Here is a 16,645-nt window from a genome sequence, read left to right as displayed (position 1 = left end):
GCAATTTAAGATGATTCACAAAGCAAGAGAGTATATGCTGAATAGTTTAGGCCACTAGACACAAATTATAAACTTATGGTTTCACATTTGTCGACAACAGGAATACAACTAAAGACCTTGAAAAGTTGACAGGCCTCAATTATTGCCACCATCTTTAATAGGATCAACTTTCTGTGAGACTACTGCACGGCCACTATTTTTATACAGGGCAATGTGCAGCAGTGTGCAAAGCCGTGGAGCTCGACTGGTCACAGGTGACCTCTACTTCCCCCACAATTGTCACAGTCTAGGAAGCAGCCCACCATCACATTTTCCAGGGGAACTAGCAATGGAACAGAGAGTCACCAGCACCATCCACATCACACGAATGAATAAAATAAACTCTCGGGCTTCAAAATTGGATTGGAATCCAAGTGTACACCTGCCACTGATTTTCCACACTCTAAATTGCAATTAATAGTAATTAAAATTAACGTAATCTTTGACAGAATAATTTCTGACTCTTTGCCACTTTTATTCACAAAAAAAAACACAAACACGAGAAACAGCAATGGGTCAGGCAAAACCTGTGGAAAGGACAAAAGCTGGGCAAATGGATCCTGGGCTTACAAAACAGGTGAGTAACTAAACAAGGTATTAGCTAAAATAATTACTGTTTGGTTCCTCTGGGACTTACCCTTTGTGACTTTATTCCTTCCAACTTAAGGAACATTTTACTTTTAGAAATTATCTTTTTACTTGTAGTAAAATGAAGGGTACATACGTTAGTTTGATATTCGAGTAGGTTAAAAGGTCAACACAACATTGAGGGCTGAAGAGCCTGCATTGTACTGTCCTGTTCTATACTCTGTGTTCTATGTTTAGGTTCACTGGATACCTTGTTATTCCATTCAAATTATAGAATGGTGATGGGTGTACAAGACTTAGTGTGAGTCTGCAGCAAAGGTTTCACCTGCAGAAATGGAGAAATGATTTACATTGGCACAATGTTGGGTAACCACAGAAATTAGCTTTCAGATAATTGTAGGGTGAAGATGTGGAGATTATTTTACTCAATGGGTTCTGGGGATCTGGAACAGACTGAATGATAAAGAAACAGATTAAGCTGTCAGTATTAATACTGATTTCAAACTTAATTTATTAAGGAAAGATTTCAGGGTCAAGTTATACAAAGAACTGCAAATGCTAGAGATCTAAAACAAACAAATTAGTGGAGAAACTTTGCAGGTCTGGCAGCATCTATGATGTAAAGACAGAGAAAGTGTCCAGTCCAGTGACCCTTTGTCAGATCTGAAAGCAGTTCGGAAATGAGCTGATTAATGAGTGACTAATGTGTGGGGAACCGATGAAGGAAGAACCCCAGGGAACTAGAAAAAGGGACACAGATTTGGGAGGGCTCTGGGCAAATATGTTATGAAGTGTAGGCGTGTACTGTATCCTTAGGAGAGTTGAAAAGCTGGCAAGGATTGACTGCAGGCACAGGGAGTGCTGAAGAATTTAAAATGTAACATTTAACTGTGAAAGCAATAGTGCACCTGAGTTGCCATGAAACGAAACATTCAAAATCAGTTTAAATTTTGCCCCAGATACCAAAATCCAATCGAATTTGAATTTTACTGTTTGGGATGACATCAAATCAATGAAATGATCCGATGTTTTGGGATATAAAATTGGACGCTGAACAGTTGGAGGAGAACAGCTACGAGCACCAACAAACAGACTGCTAGTTGAATAGCTCTCAGAAAGGTACCTGTGGATTTGCTCAGCACCTTTCAGCTCAGTAAGCAAACCTACATTCAGAACCTCAACCTGAGCTACAAACCTTCTCAAAAATCACTAAGGTACCTGTGTATAAGAAATTTGTGCAGCAGAACGCCGAAGTCGACCTAGAGGAATCTACAGAGAACGTTCAACATCCAAAGACTATCCTTGGGTTTGAAGTTGATTGTGAGGGAATTTATCAGACCAGTGGGAGGTAAAAGATAGGTTTAAGAGAAAGGAATTGCAAAATAGCCATTGTTTTAATGTTCTCTGTTGGACGTAAAGAATAAAACTGTTAATTTTTACTTTAAATAGTGACCTCTGGGATAGTTCTTTGCCTCTCATAATTTAACAGACTACAGCACGAGGTGAGCTTCTGTGTGTCATGTTCAAACTAGCAGAGGGGTTTACACTGTGACATAACAATAGCAGTGAAGTTGGGATAGATATGCAGCATTTCTCAAATGAAAGAGTACACCCCCGATGGGTGGAATAGCCTCTGCTCTATGATTCTGCACCATTCATTGTGAATGAAGCAGATCATCCCAGGACAGAGAGAGGAAGAACCCCATCACTCACCTCACAATGGGGTCCGGCAGCTCACAGAGCAATAGGAGAGTGGACACAGGTGGCAGAGCAAGTCTGAGCGGCCGGTCCTCCAACCGATAGGAGTGAATGAGGGGCAGGGCAAGTGGAATGACACGTGACCATTTGTGCAGAGATATAAAGCAAGTGTCTAAGAGTGAAGAGGAGTCAGTCTGGACGGGGAGGTTTTATAAACAGCCAGTGTGGGCTGCTAAATGCAAATTAGAAACTCTCAGTCCTATGTTTGCAACAAATGGGAAAACAGTAGCATGGTGACTCGGTGGTTAGCACTGTTGCCTCACAGCGCCAGGGACCCAGGTTCAATGTGAGTGTTTGGACATTCTCCCATGTCTGCGTGGGTTTCCTCCAGGTGCTCCAGTTTCCTCCCACAATCCAAAGATGAGCAGGTTAGGTGAACTGGCCATTCTAAGTTGCCCATAATGTCCAGAGCTATATAGATTAGATGCATTAGTTAGATGTTAATGTAGACTAATAGGGTGGGGATGGAGGGTCTGGTTCGGTTGCTCTCCGGAGTGTCAATGTGGACCATAATGGCCAGGTTCCATGCTGTCGGGATTCTATGAACTATAGGCCTTAGGCACGGTGGAGCATTATGGGCTCCCCCTCACTCTGGATGTGCCGTCTCCCAACTTCTCATAGGATGCAAAAACAAAAATTGCTAGGAAAGCTGATCAGGTCCCTTACAGAAAGGGATCATTGGACCTGATATGTTAATTCTGATTTCTCACCACAGATGCTGCCTGACCCATTGAGCTTTTCCAGCAATTTCTGTTTTTGTTTCTAATTTCCAGCATGCGTATTTTTATGCGCTCATGTAAAGCAGACTGATTGACTCAAACTCCAGGTGACACTCAATGGAGGAGATGGAGATCCTGTCAAAATAAATGAGTCTGCTTTACAGATAGGATAAAGACTTGATGCACAAGTTTTTACAAAAAGCTGATTTATATCACTTTTCTAGCACACAGGTAACCAGACATATATTTACAAACATTATCAGAAGCAGGCACAGAAAACTTGGTTAGGATATAGGTAACAGTAGCATCAAAGAACCAATCCCTACAGTTAATTGGGAACTCATAGGTGATTACCCAGTCCTGATGAACCAGGAAATCCTTTTTCATACACTTTACCCAGTCTGCACACGTTGACACACAGCGACATGGTGGTCTTTTCCGACATATAGGAGAAAGTGAGGTCTGCAGATGCTGGAGATCAGAGTCGAGAATGTGTTGCTGGAAAAGCACAGCAGGTCAGGCAGCATCTGAGGAGCAGGAGAATCAATGTTTCGGGCCATGCATCATTCCTGATGAAAGGCTCTGACCTGAAACGTCGATTCTCCTGCTCCTCGGATGCTGCCTGACCTGCTGTGCTTTTCCAACAACACATTTTCCGACACATAGCCTACATTACACTAATTGTTATGAACATTTATCTGTACTTTCAGCACATTTAATTGAGCAAGGATTAATAACATCAGCACAATGCCCCAAAGACCAGAGTTCATTGAGTCAGAGCAAAATCTTTTAAGCCAGTGGTTCTTTGTGAATTTGCTGGTGTGTTAACAGGTTGGATGATCGAGTGAATCTCTTTCCACACTCAGAACAGGTGAATGGTCTCTCCCCAGTATGAACTCGCTGATGTATCAGCAGGTTAGATGAATGAGTGAATCGCTTCCCACAATCAGAGCAGGTGAATGGTCTCTCCCCAGAGTGAACTCGCTGATGTATCAGCAGGTTAGATGACCGAGCAAATCCCTTCCCACAGTCACAGCAGGTGAATGGTTTTTCTCCAGTGTGAACGCGCTGGTGAATCAGCAGGTGAGTTGTCTGAGTGAATGCTTTCCCACACTCAGAACAAGTGAATGGTCGCTCTCCAGTATGAACTCGCTGATGTATCAGCAGGCTGGATGATCTAGTAAATCCCTTCCCACAGTCAGAACAGGTAAATGGTTTCTCCCCAGTGTGAACTCGCTGGTGTGTCAACAGTTTTGATGAGCAAGTGAATACTTTCCCACATTCAGAACATATGAATGGGCTCTGCCCAGTGTGAACTCGCTGATGTACCAGCAGACTTGATGACCGAGTGAATCCCTTCCCACACTCAGAACAGATAAACGGTTTCTCCCCAGTGTGAACTCGCTGGTGTATCAGTAGGTTAGATGAGTGAGTGAATCCTTTCCCACATTCAGAACAGGTGAATGGTCTCTCCCCAGTGTGAAATCGCTTGTGTTCTAGTAGACTGGATGACTGACTGAATCCTTTTCCACATTCAGAACAGGTGAATGGTTTCTCCCCAGTGTGAACTCGCTGATGTCTCAGCAGTTCAGATGACTGACTGAATCCTTTTCCACAATCAGAGCAGGTGAATGGTCTTTCCCCTGTGTGAACTCGCTGATGTTTGAACATGTCAGATGACCGAGTGAATCTTTTCCCACAATCAGAGCAGGTGAAAGGCTTCTCCCCAGTGTGACTGCGTTGGTGAATTTCCAGCTGGCATGGGTAAAAAAATCCCTTCCCACAATCCCCACATTTCCACAGTCTCTCCGCAGTGTGACTGCGCTGGCGTTTGGACATTTCTGAAAAATCTTCACAGACTCTCCCACATGTTGATTACTTGTGTTTCTCTCAAGTGTAAATGGTACTTTTCCCCCCTCAATGTTCAAAATCCTGAGATAAATAGGTTAGAATAAACAGAGTGAATATCAGATCTGAATTTGCTTTCCTCTGCAAATCAACCTTTCAAACAGAAAACTGAAGTAAGGAGAGGAGGGAAAACCAGAAGAAAACAGGTTGAGTCTGAGAGAAATTAATCTGGTCCTTTGTGGAGCCCACACATCGTTAAAACCGGACTGGTTTATATATCTCCTTCAGGGTCTGAGACCAGTCAGTGTCTCTGCAAAAGTATGGAGGTGGGAGAGCCAGTGGTGATGAGGAGGAGAGGCATTTTATAGATCTGCATATCAATCCTGTTCCTGGTTTCTTTGATCCCTCTGAAAGACTAAGAACAATTGCAGAAGCAAAATAGTGAAAATTTGAAATGATAATTCTAGAGATACACAGCAGATCTCGTAGCACCTGAAATGGTAACAGATGCAGGAACCACTGAAGAAATGTTTGGATGATCATAAAAGCCTGGACAATATAGTTTACATATTAAGCACCAGAAAATGGGATGAGTGTAAATACATGCTTCATGACCAGCATAGATACAATGGGGACATTGTGATCAACAATTCTATATCAGAGTCTATGACCCTATTTTGCTTTGTGTTTCAGTGTGAACCTCTTTATTAGTAAGCAGGCAGGAATGTCAAGCTTTTTCCTAATGAATTTCATAGGGACTGGAATGTTGTTTGGATGTTTTCTGGGTTTAGATCTTTTAAAAAGAATGCAAATGATATATGGACCTTCATATTGAGAGGATTGGAGTACAGGAGCAGGAGTGTCTTTCTGTTCGGGCCTTGGTAAGACCATACCTGAAGTAGCGTGTGCAGTTTAGTTCTCCTTTTCCAAGAAAGGATGCCTTGGCTATTGTTAGAGAGTAAAGAAGGTTGACATAGCCACGAAAAGTAATGAGGATCTAAAATGTGATTTCAGGGTGTTGGGTTGGAAGCTAAAAAGCAGGAAAATCCCTCATTTCAGGCACTTCTGTTATATTCAAAGAAAAGTGTTTACTTGAGGTGATATACTATACTTTAAAAACTGTAAGAAAATACTCTACACAATTGTTGTTACCATTCAGACAGTGTGACTTCCTGAACTGTTTGAACTGAAACTGAGCATCGTACTCAATTTTTCAGAATCACCTTCTCCCTATCTCATCTCACTCTGTTTTCATCCAACTCCAAAGCATCATCATCAAGCCAAGCAGAACTCAACAGTTCAGCCTTGCCATATTAATTGTCTACTCACCCCTACAGATCTCAGCCTCCTGTACTATTCCAAAGTAACTCAATGATAGCTCAGGGAACAGCATCTCATCTTTCAACCGTCCAGACTCAACATAGACCTCAGCAATTTCAAGATTAACAAAGAGTTATCAGGATCGCGATCACTCCATCTGAAAAGGTACTGGAACCCAAGTCCACATGGAATTTTAAAGGTAAGTTTGTAGGTATTTCAGAATAAGGAGATGATACATTAGAAGCATAAAGTGGGTGATTGGGACTAAATATGACAGTTCATTTGGATAACTCTGTGCCCTTCTCAGGCCAATATCTCCTTCCTCAGCAGCATGGCTCAGCACATACCCCAGGGGTGATCTCACCACATATTTGAATATCTTGCTGCTTTTTGAGTTACAAACATATTATAAATATTTCACCACAGACAGAACAGACAACCATTTTCCTTACACAGTTAAATGCCAATGATATTCAGATCCTGATGGCTCTGCTGACAACTTGTTTGGAGATCCCAATCTTCAATTTTTTTCTCAACTAATATCCTGTACACTGAACTCACAAAAGAAAAAATCATTGTCAGTCCAAGATAGAAATCTCGAAGAGACAAACATTTCTAATGCTGGTCTCCCTTCAATTGAAAGGATGTTGTGAAACTTGAAAGGGTTCAGAAAAGATTTACAAGAATGTGCAAAGTTGGAGGGTTTGAACTATAGGGAGAGGCTAAATTGGCCTAGTCTGTTTTCCCTGGAATGTCAGAGGCTGAAGGGTGACCTTATGAAATGAGGGTCATGGATGGGGTAAATAGATAAGGTGTATTCCTTAGATTGGGGGAAAGCAGAACTAAACAGCATAGATTTATGGTGAGAGGAAAAAAATTTGAAAGGGAACTTTTTCACGCATAGGTTGGTACGTGTCTGGAATGAGCTGCCAGTGGTGGAGGCTGGTACAATTGTAACATTTAAAAAGTATCTGGATGGATATATGAATAGAAAGGTTTAGAGGGAAATGGACCAAAGTGCTAACAAATGGATTAGATTAGTTTAGGATATCTGGTCGGCGGTAGGCATTGACGGGTAGAACCCAAGGGTCTGTATCCATGCAGACATCTCTAGGTTTCAGCTTGCTGTGTATAAATACACCACTTCAAATTGCTCCGCCCCGACCCAGGAAATAGAAAGTCCATATGCGCTGCAGCACTTTGCCCCCAATAAAGATGGCGCTGTTAATATGAGGCCTATCACCGCCTAAGTCCTGCAGCCGGTTTTCCATTTGCTGCAAACGCGGGTCCGCGAATTTCTAATTCGAGTCTAACAACCTATACCGAATGCTCGTGAAACGTACCAAACCAGACTGACTGTATTTTTCTCCCGATGTCTGCTGTTCCTTCCGCTTTCCCTTCGCCACTCAAGCACTAGTCACAAGAGAGCTGTGCCAGGAGCGTTAATGATCACGTGTGATCCTGCTAGCTCGACCCCCCTCATTCACTCCCATTGGTTGGAGGACCAGACGCTGCAGTTTGGTCCGCCAGTCACGCCCTCTCCCCGCTTATTGGTCCCTGTGCTGCCTGTGAGGTTGAGATCATCAAGAGGCGTCCTGTTCTGGCTCGAGGCGGCAGCCGGTTGCTCTGGAAACCGAGGCTCGACGAGAGGGAGAAGGATGTGGGAGGGTAGGCGTCTGTATCTGCGCGCTTGGTCTGGAGCCTGGAACGCGGGGACATCGCTGCCGAGCACAGCGTTTTCTATTTTTAGATTAGATTAGATTCCCTACAGTGTGGAAACAGGCCCTTCTGCCCAACAAGTCCGCACCGACCCTCCGAAGAGTAACCCACCCAGACCCATTCCCCTATCCCATATTTACCCCGACTAATGTACCTAGCACTATGGGCAATTTAGCATAGCCAAATCACCTCCCCTGCACATCTTTGGACTGTGGGAGGAAACCCACGCAGATAGGGGAAGAATGTGCAAACTCAACAAAGACAGTTGCCCGAGGCAGGAATCGAACCTGGGTCCCTGGCGCAGTGAGGCAGCAGTGCTAACCACTGAGTTCTAGTAATTTTTATGCTTCCTGAGCTTTGTTACAATTAATTTGCTCACAATTTGACAACTTTTGAATTACAAGGCAGGACAGTGAATTGCCTAGCAGATGGGTTTGCCAACAATGGAATGAGGTCAGGAGATGGAGTTTGATTGATAATTTAGCGCATCATTCAGTATCGAATCATTTTTGTTACATTCAAAGCTCTGGACTTAAGTGAGACTCCTCACACCTGACTGCCTCAGGCAAGCCCCATGCTGATTGCAAACATCATAACGCGGACGTTGTCTATTGAGAGTCAGAGTGAAATTGCCCCTTCTGTGTAACATTCTGGGAGGGTGTGAGATGGAGGAAATTGTTCACTTCAAGCAATTCAAGGCAGAGGAAGTGAATTCAGTGAATTAGCAGATGTTGGAAAGTTTGAGTCAGGTATATCTCTCTCTCTCTGAAAGTTATTGTCAGTATTTGCTGTTAGCTTTATACATTTATTTGCCTGCCGAATATGGTGGCCTCTTTCTAAATGTTCTTAAATATATAGGATTTCTATCAGAGATAGTCTGGATTAAAGAGGCAGTTAAATTCTATTCACTCTCTAAAGCCTTGCAAATTTATTTTCTTCAAGTGCCCCATTCAATAAAATTTGAAATAATGTATCACCTCTACTTCAAGTGATGACTTAAGTACACTGTAGGATAGAATTTTCAGACATAATTCTCAAATCAAGCTCGATCTGAAGATCTGACTGAGTGACTCGATCCATTTGGATAAGAGTATCGTTGAACTTTAAATCTGAGAGGAGAAATAATTAACTGCTCCAGACAGCACTGTGTGCATGGAAAATTTCAGACTGATGAAACTACCTCCTCTAGACCATCTTAGAGGGAAGTGAGACACTGGTCACTGGTAGCAACTAGAAGGAAAGGAAGTGAATCCAGGAGTGTGCAGATTTTGGAGAGGTTGGTTCCTATTCCTGTCTTATGGACACTGACATCTTTTACTCTCTCAGTTTGACACATATTCTTGTCTGACTAAAATAATGCCTTCTTCTTAGTATTCACAATTAAAAGAATGATTTACTCAGGTAACAGCTGATATTTAAGGGGAAGTAAATGATAGATATTTCTTGTGTTGTTATTTGATAGATATTCAACATATTGCTTATAGATCTATAAACAAAGTGTCATTATCGTTGTTTCTAGTCTTGTAATACAATACTGTAGCTACATAATACATATACAATCAGAAAGTCATTATGATACAGGACACCATTCATATCTTGACTCCACACCAACTGGATGTGAATCCAGTCTGTTCCATTTGCTGCTCTGCATGCTTGTCGCCCTGCAAATTCACATCCATTAAGTGACCATCAGATTTTGATTTCAAATCGCTGATTGTTTTTGTTTGAACTTTGTCAGGAGCAAATAGAGGCAGGCAATAAATGCTGGCTGAGCCAATGATGTCTATGTCCTTTGAGTAAGAATAAAAAAAGGTAGTGGTGCAGGTCATTGTTATTTTTTACATTCCTTATATATCTCTCAGCATTCGTGACAGCTCTATACTTTACTCAGTAATGCTTGGAATATGAGAGATTTTTGGGCACAAGAGAGGAAGGAATATTTGATTGAAACTAGAGTTGTGTTTTCTGACTCTATCCTGGACTGAAAGTGATGATGACTTTTATAATTTTGTTTTGCAGAGCTGCTTGATTCTTTGGGATCCTGTGAATCTACAAGTGAAATGTTTGACAGTTCTGCTTCACAAGTTTTGAAACATTATTGTGACCAGAGAAGCAACATGACCTATGCATGACAGTAACAGTGTTCCCATGCAGATTCTGTGGAAAGGGCTTTAACCAGCTAAAAGGCCACAACAAACTTCACATCATTAACAGTGGGGTGAGACTGTACACATGTTCTGTATGTTGATGAACGGATTATTAATCCAGAAGAATAAAAGGACAGCTGCATCATGATGAAACCATGTAAATGTGGGGACTATAGGAAGGATTTCTGTATCCCACCAGCACTGGAAACACATCACCGCTGTCACACTGGTGAGATGCTATTCAGCTGCTTGGAGTGTGGAAATGGATTGACTCCATCATCCAACCTGATGAAACGTCAGCGGGTTCACACTGGGGAGCAGCCGTTCACTTGCTCTGAATGTGGGAGGGCATTTGTCCAGCCTGCAGATTCATCAGTGAGTTGTCACTGGGGAGAGGCCATTTCTCTGCCCTGAGTGTGGGAAGAGATTTACTCATTTATCCAATTTGATGAGGCATCAGTGAGTTAGCCACAGGGAAAGGCCTTTGAGCTGCCCCAAGTATGGGAAGGTACCGTGTGATTCTTACAGCCTGCGCATGTACCAGTGAGTTCACACTGGGGAGGAGCCATTCACCTGCTCTGAGTGTGGGAAGGGATTCGCTCAGACATCCAACCTACTGAGACACCAGAAAGTGGATTCTGCTGCGAATCGCATCCAGGACTGAACCACATTGCCTCTGATTCTTTTGGAATTCTTTTTACCAAAAGGTTGATTTATCTGTGATCACATGGATCATCAATTCAGTGACTACTTTGAAGGTACGTGGCATTTAATTTGCAATTCTATGTGGAACCACACAGTGCACATTATATGTTGACAGAGAGATGGATTGTGGGACTTACCAGGTTCTTTTGCTGAACATATTTTGGGTCTCCTCACAGAAGGTTGTTGCAGATTTGCTCTTGGATAATGCGTAACTCACTTGTTTGAATTTTTGAGAGGAAGTAATTCAGGGCAATTTGTCTGCTTCTGCTCTCAGGGAAGAAAACCCAGGAGGTGACCTCAGTGAAAGGCAGTGAGCCTTGTGACAGGAAGTAGCCAGTTGAATAGTTAACAATAAACTAAAGAACTGCAGTTGCTGGAAATCAGAGACAAAAACTGAAATTGTTGGAGGAGAAGGTTAGCAAATCTGGTAGCATCTGTGGAGAGAATGCAGAGTTAATACTTTGGATCCAGTGAACCTTCTTCAGTTCTCACCGACATCTTGTTGGCAGCAAACCACAAGTCACAAACTCAGATAGAATTTGGAATGTGACATCATTGTGATGCAGGGATGAACAGGCATCAGATTATTGTGGAAAAGGCAGCATAAGTGAAAGGACAGATTCTCACCCAGGTGCTAAGAAAAATAGTGTAGAAGCTGGAAGTGCGTCCAAAGGAGTGGTTTCTTTTCCCTATCTTTGGGATGAACATTTAAAGGCAAATTGTCAGAGAATTAAAAAGTAGTCCAGTGAAAATGGCTGGTGTTTCTCCAGAGAAAGTCATACCAAAAGGTAAAGTTATGTGCAATCTGTTCCTTCTAATGCATTCAGTGTAGAGGAAAATAGAGACAGGAGGATTCTGGTGTATTAATATTTGAAGAGAAGTAACATTTTTTTTCTCTCTGATAAGAGGTGAGAAAAATTGTAATCTTGAGAGTTACTGGCTCAATACAGATCTTATTATTAGAAAAAGGTTGACTTTTCTTCAAGAAGTTCATTGTATGAATACAGTATATTTTTTGTCTACATGAATTTAGATTGTGCTCTGGTAAATGAGTGTTATTTTTGATGTTGTTTCCAAATTACAAACAGTAAGTGATAGACAGAGTTAGACGATCCCACTACCAACAATCTAAGCTCTGCAGTCCTTCTACATCCAGTTGTGAATGGTGGTGGACAAATAAACACCTCACTGGAGGAGAAGGCTCCATAAATATCCCTATCCTCAATGATGGAGCAACCCAGCACATCAGTGGAAAGGATAAGGCTGATTCATTCGCAACAATCTTCAGGCAGAAGTGCCGAGGGGATGATCCATCTCAGGCTACTCCAGTGGTCCCCAGCATCACAGATACCAGTCTCCAGCCAATTTGACTCATTCCAAGTGATGACGAGAAATGGCTGGAGCATTGGATACTGGAAAGGCAATGGGCCCTGATAACATTCTGGCAATGGTACTGAAGATATATGCTCCAGAACTTGCCGGTCCCCTCTTCCAGTACAGTTACAACACTGGCATCAACCCAACAATGTGGAAAATTGCCCTGGAATGTTTTGTACATGGCAAGGTTGGATTTGTCAATCAGTCTTCTGTCATTATCAGTAACGTGATGGAAGGGGTCATCAACAGTCCTATCAAGCAGCACCTGCTCAGCAACACCCTGCTCAGTGACGCCCAGTTTGAGTTTTGCCAGCGTCACTCAGCTCCTCACCTCATTACAACCTTGGTTCAGACATGGACAAGAGCGCTGAATTCCAGAGGTGAGGTGAGAGTGGCATCAAGTCCACATTTGACCGAATATGGCATCAAGGAGCTCTGGCAAAACTAGAATCAATGGGTATCAGGGGACAAAGATTCACTGGTTAGAGTCCTACCTGGTACAAAGGAAGATGGTTGTGGTTGTGAAGGGTCAGTCATCTCAACTCCAGGGCATCTCTTTAGGAGTCCCTTAGGGTAGTGTCCAAGGCCGACAATCTTCAGCTGCTTTATCAATGACCTTCCCTCTGTCATAAGGTCAGAAGTGGGGAAGTTCACTGATGATTGCACAATGTTCAGCACCATTTGCAACGACTCAGATACTGAAGCAGTCCGTGGTCAAATGCAACAAGATCTGGACAATGTCCAGTTTTGGGCTGACAAGTGATAACATTCACACCACACAAAGGCCAGACAATGACCATCACTGACACTCTAACCATTACCCTTGACATTGAACAGTTTTACCATCATTGAATCCCCCATTGTCAACATCCTTTGGGGTTACCATTGACCGGAAACTCAACTGGACTCACCAGTTGGTATAGTGGATACAGTGGGTACAAGAGCAGGTCAGAGATGAGGGATACTGCAGTGAGTAACTCACCGCCTGATACCTCAAAGTCTATCCACTGTCTATAAGGCAGAAGTCAGGAGTGTGATGGAATTCTCCCTACTTGCCTGGATGTTTGCAGCATCAACAACACTCAAAACGCTTGATACCATCCAGGACAAAACAACCCACTTGATTGGCACCACATGTATAAACATTCGGTCAGTCATCCGGCACAACAGTACTATCCATAAGATGCACTGTTGAAATTCATCAAAGATCCTTAGGTGGCACCTTCCAAACCCACAAATGCTTCCACCTAGAAGGACAAGGCAGCAATCTCTCTCTCCTCTCTGATCTCTCTCTCTGTCTGTCTGATCTCTCTCTCTGTCTGTCTGATCTCTCTCTCTGTCTGTCTGATCTCTCTCTCTGTCTGTCTGATCTCTCTCTCTGTCTGTCTGATCTCTCTCTCTGTCTGTCTGATCTCTCTCTCTGTCTGTCTGATCTCTCTCTCTGTCTGTCTCGATCTCTCTCTCTCTCTGTCTGATCTCTCTCTCTGTCTCTCTCTCTCTGTCTGATCTCTCTCTCTCTCTCTCTCTGTCTATCTCTCTCTCTCTCTCTCTCTGTGTCTGATCTCTCTCTCTCTCTGTCTGATCTCTCTCTCTCTGTCTGATCTCTCTCTGATCTCTCTCTCTCCGTCTGATCTCTCTCTCTCTCTCTCTCTCTCTCTCTCCCCCAGTCTCTCTCTCTCTCTCTCCCAGTCTGATCTCTCTCTCTCTCTCTCTCTCTCTCTATCCCGTGTGATCTCTCTCTCTCTCTCTCTCTCCCGTGTGATCTCTCTCTCTCTCTCCCAGTCTGATCTCTCTCTCTCTCTCCCCGTCTATCTCTCTCTCTCTCTCTCTCTCTCTCTCTCTCTCTCTGTCTGATCTCTCTCTCTCTCTCTCTCTGTCTGTTCTCTCTCTCTCTCTCTCTGTCTGATCTCTCACTCTGTCTCTCTCTCTGCCTTCTCTGTCTCACACACACTCTCTCTCTCTCTCTCTGTCTAATCTCTATCTCTATCTCTCTCTCTCTGATCTCTCTCTCTCTGTCTCTCTCTCTGTCTGATATCTCTCTCTCTCTGATCTCTCTATCCCTCTCTCTCTGTCTGATCTCTCACTTTCTCTCTCTCTGTGTCTAATCTCTATCTCTCTCTCTGTCTGATCTCTCACTCTGTCTCTCTCTCTGCCTTCTCTGTCTCACACACACTCTCTCTCTCTCTGTCTAATCTCTATCTCTATCTCTCTCACTCTCTCTGATCTCTCTCTCTCTGATCTCTCTCTCTCTGATATCTCTCTCTCTCTGATCTCTCTATCCCTCTCTCTCTCTGTCTGATCTCTCACTTTCTCTCTCTCTCTGTCTAATCTCTATCTCTCTCTCTCTCTGATCTCTCTCTCTCTCTGTCTGATCTCTGTCTCTCTCTCTCTGTCTGATCTCTGTCTCTCTCTGATCTCTCTATCCCCCTCTCTCTCTGTCTGATCTCTCTCTCTCTGTCTGATCTCTCACTCACTCTCTCTCTCTGTCTGATCTCTCACTCACTCTCTCTCTCTCTCTCTCTGTCTGATCTCTGACTCTCTCTCTCTGTCTGTATGATATCTCTCTCTGTCTGTCTGATCTCTCTCTGTCTGTCTGATCTCTCTCTCCTCTGTCTGATCTCTCTCTCTCTCTCTGTCTGATCTCTCTCTCTCTCTGTCTGATCTCTCTCTCTCTCTGTCTGATCTCTCACTCTCTCTTTCTCTGTCTGATCTCTCTCTCTCTCTCTCTCTCTCTCTGTCTGATCACGCTCTCTCTCTCTTTGTCTCTGATCTCTCTCTCTATGTCTGATCTCTCTATCCCTCGCGCGCACGCTCTCTCTCTGTCTCTCTGTCGGATCTCTCTCTGTCTCTCTGTCGGATCTCTCTCTGTCTCTCTGTCGGATCTGTCTCTCTGTCTGTCTGATCTCTCTCTCTCTGTCTGATCTCTCTCTCTCTCCCTCTGTCTGATCACTCTCTCTATCTGATCACTCTCTCTATCTGATCTCTCTCTCTCTGATCTCTCTCTCTCTGATCTCTCTCTCTCTGATCTCTCTCTCTCTCTCTCTCTCTCTCTCTCTCTCTCTGTCTCTCCGCCTGATCTCTCACTCTCTCTGATCTCTCTCTCTCTCTCTCTGTCTGATCTCTCTATTTCTCTGTCTGATCTCTCTCGCTGTCTGATCTCTCTCTCTCTCTCTCGCTGTCTGATCTCTCTCTCTCTCTCTCGCTGTCTGATCTCTCTCTCTCGCTGTCTGATCTCTCTCTCTCTCTCGCTGTCTGATCTCTCTCGCTGTCTGATCTCTCTCGCTGTCTGATCTCTCTCGCTGTCTGTCTGACCTCTCTCTCTCGCTGTCTGATCTCTCTCGCTGTCTGTCTGACCTCTCTCTCTCGCTGTCTGATCTCTCTCGCTGTCTGTCTGACCTCTCTCTCTCGCTGTCTGACCTCTCTCTCTCTCGCTGTCTGACCTCTCTCTCTCGCTGTCTGATCTCTCTCTCTCGCTGTCTGATCTCTCTCTCTCGCTGTCTGATCTCTCTCTCTCGCTGTCTGATCTCTCTCTCTCGCTGTCTGATCTCTCTCTCTCGCTGTCTGATCTCTCTCGCTGTCTGATCCCTCTCGCTGTCTGATCTCTCTCTCTCTCTCTCTGTCTGATCTCTCTCTCTCTCTCTGTCTGATCTCTCTCTCTCTGTCTGATCTCTCTGTCTGATCTCTCTCTCTCTCTCTCTCTCTGTCTGATCTCTCTCTCTCTCTCTCTCTGTCTGATCTCTCTCTCTCTCTCTGTCTGATCTCTCTCTCTGTTTGATCTCTCTGTCTGATCTCTCTCTCTCTCTCTCTCGCTGTCTGATCTCTCTCTCTCGCTGTCTGATCTCTCTCTGCCTGTCTGTCTCTCTGTCTGTCTGATCTCTCTCTATGTCTGATCTCTCTCTCTCTCTGTCTGTCTCATCTCTCTCTCTCTCTCTCTCTGTCTGTCTCATCTCTCTCTCTCTCTGTCTGTCTCATCTCTCTCTCTCTCTCTCTCTGTCTCATCTCTCTCTCTCTCTCTCTCTCTGTCTCATCTCTCTCTCTCTCTCTCTCTGTCTGATCTCTCTCTCTCTCTCTCTCTGTCTGATCTCTCTCTCTCTCTCTCTCTGTCTCTCTCTCTCTCTCTCTCTGTCTCATCTCTCTCTCTCTCTCTCTGTCTGATCTCTCTCTCTGTTTGATCTCTCTGTCTGATCTCTCTCTCTCTCTCTCTCTCTCTCGCTGTCTGATCTCTCTCTCTCTCTCTCTCTGTCTGATCTCTCTCTGCCTGTCTGTCTCTCTGTCTGTCTGATCTCTCTCTATGTCTGATCTCTCTCTCTCTCTGTCTGTCTCACTCTCTCTCTCTCTGTCTGTCTCTCTCTCTCTCTCTCTGTCTGTCTCCTCTCTCTCTCTCTCTGTCTGTCTCCTCTCTCTCTCTCTGTCTGTCTCTCTCTC

General features: G+C 43.9%; 1 protein-coding gene and 1 long non-coding RNA gene across 5 annotated transcripts in view; one reads left to right on the top strand and one right to left on the bottom strand.

Moving 5' to 3' along the window:
• Window positions 1-1,136: 1,136 nt before the first annotated feature.
• LOC132836237 (zinc finger protein 239-like) lies at window positions 1,137-11,040 on the bottom strand. Of its 2 annotated transcripts, none has more exons than XM_060855580.1 (2): window positions 10,981-11,040; window positions 1,137-5,367 (listed from the first exon to the last, which is right to left on the bottom strand). In XM_060855580.1, the coding sequence occupies exon 2, from the start codon at window positions 4,941-4,943 to the stop codon at window positions 3,894-3,896; it is 1,050 nt and encodes a 349-aa protein (XP_060711563.1). In that variant the 5' UTR covers window positions 4,944-5,367; window positions 10,981-11,040; the 3' UTR covers window positions 1,137-3,893. The 2 variants fall into 2 exon arrangements, with proteins under 2 accessions (XP_060711563.1, XP_060711562.1); XM_060855579.1 differs by lacking the exon at window positions 10,981-11,040 and adding an exon at window positions 7,616-7,728.
• LOC132836238 (uncharacterized) overlaps window positions 7,860-16,645 on the top strand; it is a 22,992-nt gene continuing 14,206 nt past the window's right edge. For 2 of the 3 annotated variants that reach the window (XR_009647341.1, XR_009647340.1), the window contains exons 1-2: window positions 8,993-9,267; window positions 10,011-10,896. This is a non-coding gene — a long non-coding RNA (uncharacterized LOC132836238). Of the gene's footprint in view, window positions 7,941-8,992; window positions 9,268-10,010; window positions 10,897-16,645 lie in introns of those variants that run through there. The other variant, XR_009647342.1, reaches the window with a different exon arrangement.

This window comes from Hemiscyllium ocellatum, chromosome 46, assembly GCF_020745735.1.
Source record: "Hemiscyllium ocellatum isolate sHemOce1 chromosome 46, sHemOce1.pat.X.cur, whole genome shotgun sequence".
Taxonomy (NCBI): Eukaryota; Metazoa; Chordata; class Chondrichthyes; order Orectolobiformes; family Hemiscylliidae; genus Hemiscyllium; species Hemiscyllium ocellatum.
This window is presented reverse-complemented; position numbering and strand designations above follow the sequence as displayed.

Excerpts from the sequence above, each read along its gene's own strand:
- LOC132836237 (XM_060855580.1), bottom strand. The coding sequence starts at position 4,943 with ATGTCCAAACGCCAGCGCAGTCACACTGCGGAGAGACTGTGGAAATGT.